This window comes from Aedes aegypti, chromosome 2 (genome assembly GCF_002204515.2).
Source record: "Aedes aegypti strain LVP_AGWG chromosome 2, AaegL5.0 Primary Assembly, whole genome shotgun sequence".
Lineage (NCBI taxonomy): Eukaryota > Metazoa > Arthropoda > Insecta > Diptera > Culicidae > Aedes > Aedes aegypti.
In genome coordinates this window covers 149,871,825-149,885,927 of record NC_035108.1, presented here as the reverse complement: position 1 = coordinate 149,885,927, position 14,103 = coordinate 149,871,825, and the positions used below count along the sequence as shown (strand labels likewise).

The 14,103-nt window shown below is 36.1% G+C and overlaps 1 protein-coding gene across 1 annotated transcript in view; it reads left to right on the top strand.

Annotated features, from left to right (window-relative positions):
- Positions 1–4,331, top strand: part of LOC5568874 (death-inducer obliterator 1) — a 29,808-nt gene extending 25,477 nt beyond the window's left edge. Inside the window, exon 10 of the mRNA XM_021842708.1 lies at positions 2,695–4,331. Within this exon, the coding sequence (XP_021698400.1) occupies positions 2,695–3,449 (755 nt within the window). The 3' untranslated portion in view covers positions 3,450–4,331. The remainder of the gene's footprint in view (positions 1–2,694) is intronic.
- Positions 4,332–14,103: the final 9,772 nt, after the last annotated feature.

Sequence of the window (14,103 nt, the reverse complement as noted above, 5' to 3'; positions counted from 1 at the left end):
AAAAAAAATATATCGTGACTCGGTCGGATACGGTGCAACAATTGAATAAATACAACATTGCCATGATATAAAAATGCGTCAAACGATCTCACCAGTCGGTAATCCAAAATTTCGTTGTTAATGGAATTTTATGGCAGATTTCTAAAAACACGTTGATAAATGGTTGGTTCGTCACTATAAGCGTCGGCTTAATCCCTTCTTTTCCTTGTCTCAAAAAATGAGAGAGATACACTTACCTATTTTATTTATATTCGTTTGTCGCCATTTAGTAAAAATAAACCTTAAATAGTTCGACATTAAAAATGTCTACGCATGATAGATAACTTTTTAAATTGAATCTACTTGAATCGCATCACTTAGTAAGGTGAATACTGATCATGTAGCTTTTTTACCGCGGTGAAACGTTTCACCTCTAAAGTGAAAAGACCCGTACAAAATTTGCGAGATCTTTTCAACCCTTTAAGGACGAGTTAGATCACTTCGCTCAACATATGGCAGCGTGATTGTCATACATCGTTGTGCTGAAGGGGTTAGGGGTCTCTTGATGATGTTTCATATCAAGAGAGATTCGCGTTTTTGGGCGATACTGACAAATTATACACAATTCAACAAAATATAACGAAGAAATTGTAGCTTGATTGTCTATTCACTGCTCTTAAACTTTTCACCTACCGATAAATCAACTATTCAAAATACGCATATTTGTAGAAGACGGCTGTGTTTTTGTTTATCAATGTAATGGACGAATCTGACTGAAACTGACATTCTCCAGTACGTTTTAGGCGAAACCTTATACGATTATTTGAGATCGAAATAACAAGGGAAATTGTAGGAGAGACGTGTAGTATTCATTGTGGTTTTAAAACTAGGTTCATGAAATGTGAATTATAGTGACAAGGTTTGTGTATGTTTTCTCCAATAAGCCATTTTATGAGACGTTTCGAATCATATGGTTTCCATTTGTTTACTAGCTTTGGCGGCAATGCAACAAAGTTTTTTAATTTGCGCATGTAAAATTTAAATCAGTAGGCAGAGAAGATATTTTTCGTCTACGTTACCTGTAATACATGTAAACCGGGTAGAAACATGCGCTGAAAGAGATGGGGACGTCATCGCCAACAAAAATGTGACCACCGCCATTCAGATATCATGCTAGTTTTTTGAACAACAACAATAAGCGGACCGCCAGAAAACGTCATTCGAACGTCTCATAAAATGGTTTATTAGAATCAAAAATTGCTCATGAGAATTTCATTGGGTATTTGGATATCAGTTATTAATTTGTCAGATAGGTCCTTAACGCGAATCTCTTTCGCCATCTACCGTTATATGCCCTAATTCAGCGCATCGTAAAATTCCGCGAATTTTTTGGATTAAATTGTCGAAATTTATGAAAATTTCAAAATTTTCCCAACTTGTTATCTGTATGTGATGGTAATACATCACACTTGTACTGAAAATCATTTTTAACAATTATTTCCAACTTGTTAGAAATATTCTAAAATGTGCGAAATTAGGGTCTGAGGTGCGCTGAATTAAGGCACTTTACTGTACACGCAGCGAACTGGAATATAGAAATTCACACATTGTCGCTTATTTAAGGTGGAACAATTATTGCAATACGAACGTCGATAGACGCGTTGTATACGCTTGGGCCTATCGATCGCATGGTTCTTGGTTCGACTCCAGATTGCCGCGGAAACGTTTTTTGTTTTCAAATTTTGGTTTCACTAGGCAAATCTATGAATTTCAACCCTATTTCTTGTGGCGAATTTTCATAAGGGATTCCTATGTATTTCGGTAGTCCGTTTGCCTTAGGGTATTGTACTTCAGTGATATAATTGCAAATTAAATTAAAGCAATTTACTGCCAAAAACATTTCGAATAACTAAAGTTTATTTTATTTTAAATTTTACGTCGATTTGGTAACATTCTTGATGATAAGGACCATGTTTTGGTTTCTAAACATACAGTCAGTGACATAAGTTAGTAACCAAATGCTGTTGTTCCATACAAAATGCTCAAGTTTGGGGTGCTGTATCTCATCTTCTGGTAGACCGAATTGGCTGAAATTTGGATGACGAACTACAAATAACTTGAAGTTTTGCCTGTGAATTATTACATTGCAGTCATTTTACATAGAGCTTTAGAGGGTTGTTCAAATACAAAAGTAAGTAACCGAGAGACTTTGTAATTTAATTCTAAAACGGTAAGTTGTGGGTTGTTGGTCTGTTCCACAAAGTTGTTGAATTTCAGAAATCACACAAATTTGCAGAACACTCCAACTTTCCACGAGTTACCGTTTTCGTATTAAATTAAAAAGTCTCTCGGTTACTTACTTTTGTCTTTGAACATCCCTCACAAACTCTATGTAAAATAACTAGAATGTAATAATTCCTTCACAACCAAAATTTAAAAAAAAAAGCAAAAGCTATTTTTATTGAGATACAGCACCTCAAATTTGGGCATTTTGTATGGAAAAACAGCATTTGGTTTCCAACTTATATCACTGACTGTATATTTTGGGCTAGTGTTTGTAATTATGAAGTCGCTCCAAAGTCACTATTTTGATTACTATTTTGTTGTGTTAATCGCTCAAGTCACTATTATTCTACAGTCTGATGGCCGCTACCAGCCCTGTTTATGCCACTCAAACTCATAACTTGTAAACTTATATGGCTCTTCAATTTACAGCAACCGCAATGAAGGAACCCATCGCAGCGGTAGTGATCGATGATGATGACGATGAGCCATATTCCCCTGGTGGTGTCAGTGATGATAGTGATCACTTTGCCGATGTTACAGCAATTGTTGAAACGAAAACTCCCACTTTGGACAGCGAGTCGGAACGAATCAGGCGGGAAATGGAGGAAATCAATCGTAAAATAGCAGAGGAAAAGAATGAGATTGTAGGAATAATAAATAAGGCGGAACTGAAAGAAGATGAGATCAAATCAACGCTGGATCCTTCGCTTATTACGGATATTGCTATTCCATCCAATTTGTCGGAAATTTTGGCCAGTATAAAAACTACACCGTCATCAGTTGGTGATATTTTGAAAGGTGGTTCAGCTAAGGAAACGACTAAAAACGCTACGTCAGTTGAAGACGACGAAGATGAATACGTGCCGACAGCAGTTTATTCCAGCTACAAATCTGGCTATGGCTATGGTACAGGTAAAAGTGGCATTGCAGAATCGTCATCAATGCCTAGGAAACCTTCAGCAGTTGGAACCGGCAATAGTAGCGGCACCAGTAGATTGGCAAAGTTAACCGAAGAGGAGCTCCTCCGAATGGTTCCCGACGATAGCTACCTTCAACCAAGTAAACCAACTCCGTCAGCCATTGAACTGGACAGTGACGGTTCCGCTCCGTCATCAAAGAAACCCAAGTGGGACTCAAATGAACCTCCGCCACCTGGCATGGAAGGTGACATGGATGTAGTTTAATTTTGGCCGAATATGGTAAATCTAATGTTTTGAGATTCCGATAGAGAGAAAGCGTAAAATATATTTGTGACCATTCTGGCAAAGATTCCTTCAAAAAACAACGCTCTATAAATCGCTTTCATGTTCATAGTATGTGCAAACGCTAAACATAAACATAATTGCTCTAATCTACTCTTGTGTTTAGAAGTAGTAACACTTGCAAATTATTAAATTATTTAATAATCAGCAAGCTCGTATATTATGCATTACAAACTACACAAGATATCGAATAAGCAAGCGTAATGTGAACGTAGAAGGAAACATAATCGTAAGGTTGTCTGTAGTTTAACAATTCAAACCTTAGATTTATTGTAGAACTTTGTTATCACTTCTGTTGACTGTGACAGGGACAAGTTCTCATGTCCCTTGTAGATTTGCAATCTTTGCTATTCGTAACTTTTATATTATAATTCACCGCTCATGTATGTAGTTTTTGCTTTGCCTCGAAACACACTTCGGAAATGATTTGGCTTTAATGTAATATTTATCTATGCATAAAAAAACACATTTAAACGATAAACTTGATATTGTAAAGGGGCATGTTTAATATATGCGTAAAGTAGAAAATAGTAATCGTAAGAGCATTTATTTAGGTAAGGTGACACTAGAGGCAGAGAACCACAACATTTTCGGCGCGAAATTTCCTCCTTAGACTTATTTCAAGTCATGACTTTGGAATACAAATGTAAATTGAAAAGCAAAAATGTACAAAATTGGCTCATTTCGAGCAAAAGTATCGTTAACTTATAAAATGTTCTATGTACATGTTCTAATAAAAAAAAACATATGTGTAATGAATTAATGGATTTATGGAGAACAAAATAAATTGCTTCAACAATTCAACGTAGCGTCTATTAATACAAATGTCCGTAATTCTTGCTGATCAAACGTCAATCAGTGTTAAAGTGTAGGCTGTCGTTGTCTGCTTATTTATTTACGGTGAATAAACTTTTTCGCGCTGCTTAGACGGGTAGGACTCTTTATTCCTTGTATGCTTTTCTGCTTCATCATGTAACGCAACGCTATGGTAATGCATGAATGGTATTTCTGGGAGGAATAGACAGTCAGCAAGTTGCAAAAAAATGTGGAATGCCGTAATGTGCGAAAGATGCGCATTACCTTTGCGGTTCATTAATTTTTAATACTTGAATCTGAAAGTCATCTAGTAAGGTTAGACGTTTTCGACATGTGTCGTTCTCGTTTCTTTGTTCTTTCATGTTACTGAGCGAAGAAAGTACCGTAGAATGGGGTATCTTTAGAAATGTTACGATGAAACGAAAACAATATGTGTTTAAAGGGACAGGATGCGTTATTGATTTCGAAATTTTCAAAAGCATTTTTTTTCGTTCAAAATCAAGAGAATTTACACGAAAATGTGTTCACTGTATTCTGACAAGGCTGGTAGCGAGTCACTTTTTAGTGACTTGGTCACTTTTTTTAAGCCAGTCACTTCAAAGTCTCTTTTTTGAAACACTTTCAACTAAAGTCACTTTTTTCGTCAAAAAGTCACTTTTTTCAACTACTTTTAGCAAAACTTTCTGGAGAAATTATAAATCGGCTTATTAAAATTTTGGCTACATGTCAAGTTAGATCATCACCAGAACAAATTCATGTCAGTATCAAAATATTGGTTCATGGTTTGCTTGTGAAAAAAAGCTTGGACAAAATGTTATCTTTCATAGAGTGTAAGTTCATTTTTATAAAACTAAAGGTTTAAATATTTAGTATTATTTTTAAAAAAATCTTTTATCAATTTGTTTCATATCTTGTGGTGGATAATTAGATGTTTATCTTCTATTGCCGAACACTACGTTTTAAAATATATATCCTCATTATTCTCTTTGTCTTAGAAATTCGTTTTATTAACCAAACCATCCTGATACAAAGCACATTAGCTCTTTTAGATTTTACAAAATCTATAATATAGGTTTTTAACACTGAAGCGCAAATTAAAGAATAATTATTTATTGTTCGTTTTGACAGCAAAAACTTATCATACTTCTTAGAATAGACTTTATTTGCAATCCAAACCTTTAAATATGACCAGATAGATCTTAGCAAGAGTTTACACTAAGGGTTTTTTGCGTCGGTCGACGTATCGCGTAATTTAAAAAACAACGTAAAAAAGACCTCGTGTTTTTCGACGTTCCAATAATAGCAGCGCATGTCGATTTTCATACAAAATGCTCAACTTTGACATGCTGTAGTTTTGTTCCCTCTCAAGCAATCGAGTTGAAATTTTCTCCACAGAACTACATATATGCCCAATTTTGTAAACACAAAATTTCAAAATTTTCTAAGCCCCTGCCGGAAAGTGAGATACTAGGTGAAATTGTTCGAAAAAATAGCAGTTTTAAAAATTTGAATTCCGGCTTGACATTAAAGTTTTAAATTGTATATCACTTACCATTGGAACAATCTCCTCCTACTTATCAAACCTACATCTAACCCAAAAATGTTTAAAATATTTGTAGAAGAAAAAATTTTAAAATGAAAAACTGCTATTTTTTCGAAAAATTTCACCTAGTGTCTCACTTTTCGGCAGGGACTCAGAAAAAACTGAAATTTTGTAGTTACAAAATTGATCATATTTGTAGTTCTGTGGAGAAAATTTCAACTCGTTTGCTTGAGAGGGAACAAAACTACAGCATGTCAAAGTTGAGCATTTTGTATGAAAATCGACATGCGCTGCTATTATTCAGAACAGCACTGTACCTCCCATTCAACATACTGATGGAACATTTCAATGACACTCAGGCTTATGTCATTCATTTGTTCTCTCTTATTCATGAAAGTGTCCAAGTAGCTCCGCACCCCATTACATTTTCCGTAATCTAGATCTAGTTACACAAAATTTTAAGCGTTAAAGTAGAATCTAATAAAGCTAAATAGAAAGTACTCTTCTGTGAATATTATATTTGACGGAACTTCATCTATACACTTATAATTTTTATAGGCTGAATCTTGAATTCTTATCGACTTGAAGTCATTGAAAAGTTTTGGGATCTACACAGTTTATAATGGATTCCATTTTTAGCGGCCTTCAAGGTGACATATTTTAGGAGTTTGGATGGAAATGTGAAATGGCAAAAATTTTAATTTCACAAATGTTACAAATTCTTACATACATTTACAACATAAAATACTTGGGTGATCTTTTGAAAAGATTGAAAGCCTTCTAAATAGAGGATTATTAATGTAAAGGTTAATTTTTCTGTTTTAAAAAAAATAGGCAATATCTTGAAATTTTGGGAGTACAATAAAATATTCCAAATATAATACTCAACTAGACCTGCTACCTGCACTAGATCATATGGAATATTCACTATCATATGGGATATTGATCGTAAAACAGTATAATATAAGTAATTGAAATAAAACCGATTACGGTCTCATTTTCAAGTCACTTTTAGTCACTTTTCCGAGGATCAAAAGTCACTTTTTAGTCACTTATTTCTCAAATCTGGTCACTAAAATAACTTTTTTCGGTATCACTTCTTGCTACCAGCCCTGTGTATTCTATACTTCAACCGAAAAACAGTGAACACTTTTTCATCGAATCAAATTTTTAGTTTTGAAAAGATAAACTGCTCTGGAAGTTTCGATGATAACGATGACGGATCCTTGAACGTTAATGAATGTGTACTGCCGTGATTCAGCGCTGCTAAAATCCTGATTCCGCGCATTTAGGAAAATTTTAAAGAAATCGAAAATTATTTATGATAATAATTTATTGTGTATTTATGATGTTTTATTCTAACATACAGGTACCGTCAAACGGGGTTTCTTTCGACATTTTTTCACATTCTTTGACTTTATGGATTCGTAGGATATTAGCTAATTATGGATAGATTGCGATAATTATTTTAGGGGGTGAACCCAAACTTATGCACGGGAGTGTATTTAAGTTGTACATCTGGGGATTTTTTTTATTTCCGTACGGGTTTGGGCCGAAAGGTCTCAGATTTTCATGAAACTTTTGCCACAGGCAGGGCTCATCAATATATGAATTAAAAAAAAAATGAGAAAAATTCAGGGTCGCCTATTTTTCCGGAAAACTCAGTTGGAATTTTTTTGTTTTCCCCTGACACTACTTACTTCGAAAAATCATAACTCAAGAACGAAGCATCATAGAAACAAAGTTTTTTTATGAAAATGAAAGCAAATTTTCTCAGGAATAAAAAAAAATATTAACTGGAAAAAGTTTTCCACCGTAGAGAAAGTTCGTAAAGAAAAGCCGGAAAAACTATGCTCCAACTCGTAGAAAATTTTCAAAAAAATATTTTTGAGAAGATAATTTCATAAGCTTTAATCGCTGAAATTTTTAAAATGTACTTTTTTTTCGTTTTTGAGTTATGGCTTATTTTGTAAAAAATGTGCAAATGTGCCATTTTGAGGCTTTTCTTTGAAAAATCATAACTCAAGAAAGAAGCATCGTAGAAACAAAGTTTTTTATGAAATGAATAAAAATATTAATTGGAAACAGTTTTCCACAATATTTTCCACCGTTGAGAAAATTCGTAAAGAAAAGCCGGAAAAAACTATGTTCCAATTAGTGGAAAACTTTCAAAAATATATTTTTGAGAAGGTAATTTCATAAGCTTTAATCGCTGAAATTTTTGAAATGTACTTTTTTTCGTTTTTGACTTATGGCCAATTTTGTGGAAAATGACCATATAAGCCTTTTCCTTATAACTATGTTCCAATTAGTGGAAAACTTTCAAAAATATATTTTTAAGAAGGTAATTTCATAAGCTTTAATCGCTGACATATCGAAGCATTGGAAAAACAAAGATTTTTTTTATCAAAGCAATTGCAAATTTTCTAAAACATCTGAAAAAAAGATATAGCCATTCGCTTAATGTTGCCACCGATACCATCACAAGGACCTTTTCCATGTGAGGTTGGGAAAAAGTGCCATTCTGCTTTAATTTTAAAATCATTTTCATGGTTGCATACATTTTTGAAATTTGACATTAGGCGAATGGCAAGAGATGCTAGTATTAGAAAGTCAACAGAAATTAATAACGTCAAACAGGGAGTTCTGTTTGATCTTTCGACCTTGACGCTTGCTTTTGCCGGAGCGAGCGACGAGGGCAGGATCAAACATGTCGCGCGTCGGTCTCGTAAGTGAAAAAGTGGCGTGATCGGGAAGTTCGGTTGGAGTGAGTGAAAAAGTGCCGCGATCGGTTAGTTCTGTTTGATCTTTCGACCTTGATGCTTGCTTTTGCCGGAGCGAGCGACGAGGGCAGGATCAAACATGTCGCGCGTCGGTCTAGTAAGTGAAAAAGTGGCGTGATCGGGGAGTTCGGTTGGAGTAAGTGAAAAAGTGCCGCGATCGGTTAGTTCTGTTTGATCTTTCGACCTTGACGCTTGCTTTTGCCGGAGCGAGCGACGAGGGCAGGATCAAACATGTCGCGCGTCGGTCTCGTAAGTGAAAAAGTGGCGTGATCGGGGAGTTCGGTTGGAGTAAGTTAAAAAGTGCCGCGATCGGTTCGTTCTTTTTGATCTTTCGACGACCTTGACGCTTGCTCCTGGGCAGTGCGTCAAGAAAGCCCGAGCTGTCGTCCGTGTTTTTTTTTCGAGTCGCGCGCCTTTTTTTTTTTTTTTTTTTTTTTTTTTTTTTTTTTTTTTTTTTTTTTTTTTTTTTCTGGGTGCTAGCCGAGCAAACGAGTGAAGCTGAAAATGGATTGTGGCCGCTCAGTCAAGGATAACGGATCAATTGGTGAGCTCGTTTCATGCTACTATTTCTAATCTATAAAATATGTATGACTGCACATTTAATCGTTACAATGGTGGGATGTAAATATGATTTTTCAACAAACTATGGATGGTTCGTCACTGTGAGTGTCGACACAAACTCTGATTCATGATTTATTTATGTTTAACATTTTTTTTTTTTTCAGAACACCCCTTATATACCTTTATTTTTGTAATTAAAAAAACTTTGAATGGTTCGACACTACAAGTGTAGACTTGCGAAAGGTCCACTTTATTCAACAAACTTTGGATGGTTCGCCACTGTAAGTGTCGGCATAAGAATAAGAGTGTTCTATGATGTCCCAACCAATTGAGTCTTTTGTTTCTTTTCAAATGAGTAAAATATAATAACACATGCTTTCGTACTGACAGCTGTAGGAATGTTACATTTAGGTATTTGTTCAACAAACTTTGAATGGTTCGTCACCTCAAGTGTCGGCATAATTTTCCTCTACATAGAAATTATATGAACAATTATATTTACGTATAAGCATGTATATATCTCACAAATCATTGTTTATCATGGTCTAATCGCTTATCAAAGTGAATCCTTTGACCCAACGATCCTCCCCATTAACAAACATCCCTCCCAGTAACCTTTGTGGAGATGCAGAGGCAAACACGGTCTCCAAATAGCAAAGGTTACACACTAACATTCCTTCCCTCAATCCCACCTGACTGCAAGGACGTGGCCGGCGCCGTTATTGACCTTGTATAAATAGAGGCACTGAATTATGCACACTGAAGAAGATTATGGCCTATCCCAGCTGAACTTCTAGTTGATTCTTTGTGCATTTTCACTGACTTCGGTCAATCACGGAATAGCAACCATTGATATGTGTAGTCAGTCTAAGCTAAGCTAAGCTAAGAAATTAATAACGTCAAACAGGTGAAGTGACTCTCCATTTGATTTACACGACGAATCAAGAATTGTCACCTCGCTATACGAGATCGACAATTCTTACTTCACGCCACTCGTAGAATCAGCCCGATAGATTCTAGAATAAATTTTCAATAAAACAGAACTTCTATAAAACATCTAGGAACACTAGAATTTTTAACCGGTTAAACTTATTTGAACGACACTGTTTGAAAAAATGAAGCTCTTAGAACCATTGAACTGTCAGCGAAACATACAATTTCATGATTCAAGTTTGACTTTAATCTCTCATACATATTGTCTTAATATACATTATGTCTTGCAAACGATTTTCAAATTGAAATAATAAGATTTAATATGGTGGCTCATATTGCCCCGTAGGGGGACCATTTTGCCCTGTATAGTGTAAAATCACACACAATATAGTGTTTTTAAAAATATTTCCCAAGAATATTCTAAGTAAACTTTTTTCACAAATTACAACTATGGCATTATACGGAGATCGCAGCAAGCCACGCGCGCGGGCGGCTGCGTTTTGAATTTTGTGTTACATTCAAGGATGGAAAAAAATCAGCTCTTATGGCCGGTACGCTGATCATAAGTACTGTGCAAAAGGATAGGACAAGAAACGGTCAAGGAATGATTCCGCTACCGAAATTACTTGAGCTGTACGCAGCTGAGAAGTAGAGCTGATTTCATAACGTCGGTAACGCCTGCCGTACAAATCAAAGGGAGCTGTCACTTTTCCGAACGGAAAAATGTGCCGCTCAATTATTCCGCAAGTAAAAGTGACATTTCGCTCATATTGAATCAGTTGTCAAAATTACTTTGGTAAAAAGGAGAAATTTTACTTGAGTGATTTACGTTTCAGGTCCGTACTTGGCTTTACGACAAACAACACGGTATATGAATGGTCCAAGAGGGCCGTCGCTCTTGCTGCAACATGATTTCAACACCTTACCACGCGCGCTAATCATAGATATATCGAGCATCCGATGAACTGTTTGTCGTAGGACAAAGCGTTTGTCGGATATTGTAACATGTTGCGATCAATGCGAATCAAACGGATAATCTTCCTCACATAGGGTAGATGTACCAATAGTGGAGGTACTAAGCACGATTGAACTTCATTCAATCGCCTAAATTCAAGAAGCGCAATTAATGTGCATGCTGATGTTGTAACGGGAAGTAACGACCATTGAGTTAATGAGAAAAATGATTTCATCGCAGTAATCCACGGCATGTCAGTGTAAAATAATACCTCCACTATTGGTACACTGTTCCTTTAGTTGTGGTATATTTTTAATTTGTGTTCCTATAGTTGCGGTATCAGTGGTTTTCTTATGGGATCCTCCACTATAGGAACACGTTACCGCAACTATTGGTACAAGTAAGAAAAGTTTAAGCAATTTTAGTTATATTTCATCAATTTTAAAGCAATTTGAACGCTCTTTCCAACTATTCCGTGTATCAACAAGCCAATACGTCGATTGGCAGTGTCGGTTCTGTGACTAGTGTAATAAAATCAGTGAAAACGGCATTACCGCAACTATAGGAACACCCACAACTAAGGGAACACTTACCCTACCATGCACGATTGACTTTCAGATTAAAAACGAAAAGCTAGGAGACAAATCGTGGAGTGAAATCAAAAAAATCCTCCAAAATTATGACTTTGATTCGCGAATAATTGATCGTCAACTCACAGGTCGAGCGATTAATTTTTCGCGGAGCGGAGTTTGTTGTGATGGCTTGACGACTAAGGGTTTGTCGTTGTTGCTATGATCGCATGATAAAGAACAACCACGATGCATCATTTGTTTTGTCATGATCACAAGATTCCCATCCTTGGTTACATTTATCTCGTCCCGCGTTTATTTTTTATTTTTTCTCAATTCGGCTGGTTTTTACCAGATTCGGCGGATGGTGCCACGTACAAATGTTCTGTGGAAATATATTTTTCTAAGGGCCGATTTCTTCACCCCCGCTTAAGCCTTAAACCTAGTTTAACTATATGGGTAAGCGTGGTTTACGGCTTAAGCCATGGTGAAGAAATCGACCCTAAGTAATTAAAGTGTATTTTTTACTTTTTTTTCGATTTTCATGCGTTTTGCTCGAGAGTGCTCTGTGATGGCTTCAGTAATTGAATTCGTTTCGCGCGACTTTTTTTGTTCTTTTTTTATCTCCGGCGTATTTTGAGCGTGTTAATTCACAAATTAATGTCGATTTTTCGAGCGGTGATTCATCATTAGAGGAGCAACGGATTTCAGAGGAGTTCCGAAAAAGGAATTTGGTGAGTTTGTTCTGATCAGAAGCGCATGATTCCAATTCGTAAATATTTGTCGGCCAGAACGTCTACCGAACGTATCCTTTGGCATTACTCTTTCCAGCATTTGCGAAATGCTTAATGATAATGCTAATTACAACTAACGCATGATACTTCAAACTACAAATTAAGCTTATGGAACAATTAAATTATATTGTGTTTCTATGCTTTTCAAGAACTTCTTCTAATGTAGACCATACTGCCCCTATCGACATATTTATGAAAGAAACTACTCTGGACCTCTTTACCTATCATCAAAACTTACCTCAAATTTGAGTTAGTGACACAGTACTGAAAATTGAGTTATTTGATTTAACGGTTGAGTGACAATAACTTAGCCAGTAGGTATATTTTCACATGGATGCAAATGGAATCAATTTGCACCCAATTAACTCAAAATTAGATTAACGCACGAACCCCGTGAATTGAGCACGCAAAAAAAATTGTGCGGTAAAAACTACCATTTTAGGGGGTTAACTTAAGCGCTCGCACCGGCAATTTTCAGCAGACCAGAAATGCGCTTGATTTTACCATGTCCGTAGTCGAAACCAGATTGTTGTAATTTATTTCTGTCTAATGTACCAGTAATGTGGTGGGATGTACCGTAAACATAGTAAATTGGTCTGAAATTCCATGGTAGTTTCAAGAATGGGCGTAGTCAGCTAAAATAGTCATTTTTACCACAGAATTTTTTCCCGTGAGTGGAATGAACTCACTTTTGACAGTGCGCATCGTGCGCATCGTACCTTTTCGATATATACTGTGGTGGCAACAAGGACAGCGTCGAGACTTGTGGATGCAGAGATCGTGAGTTCGATTCCAAGCGGTGGCAGGTAACGTTGGGAACATTAAATTCAGATACTTATGATATGAATTCCGGAAGCTGTGAAACAGCTTGAAAATAATATTTAATCGATAATACAGCGAAGCTGTATAATAATTATTCAACAGTTGCGAAATGGTTGAGAAAGCGCCTTCCGAGGATGTTACACAGCTACTTGTCGTATAACTGTCGAGATAGAGCAATGATCGGTATGAATAAGAGCTGCCAACACAGCTTAAAAGTAGCTGAGAAGATTCGCCAGATTTGTTGGTAAAAGGATCGCATAGAAGCTTTCGTTCGTATGTACAGCGCCTTTACTCAGCATAAAGCCGTATAAAGAGGGCCTAGAGAATGTTTACATTAGCACTAAATGTTAGTTGGGTTTGTCTTAAGAACAAGCTTTTGATATTCAAACAAATTTTTAGGCCAGCCATATTGTATGCTGTACCAATATAAACTAGCTGTTGTAATATCAGGAAGAAAGCTCTGCAGAGAATTCAAAATAAAATTTTGAAAATGATTCTGAGGCTTTATCCCTGGTATACTGCCCATACTTGCATAACAGTCCCATTTATAACGGGAATCCCGGGAAATTCTTCCCAAGATTAGAAACTCTACTTTTGTCCATGTTTTTCTATAGCTCTACGCGGTCGATACCATCAAAGTGCGGTTTGAAGAGCCCGAGCAAGCATGAGTTTTGTCGGTGCGTCACTGGATTGCGTTAAGTGAAACTGAAAGTGGATTGTGGCTACTCAGTCAAGGATGAAGGATCAATTGGTGTGCTCATTTCATGCTTTTATTTCAAAATTGTAAAATTTGTATGACT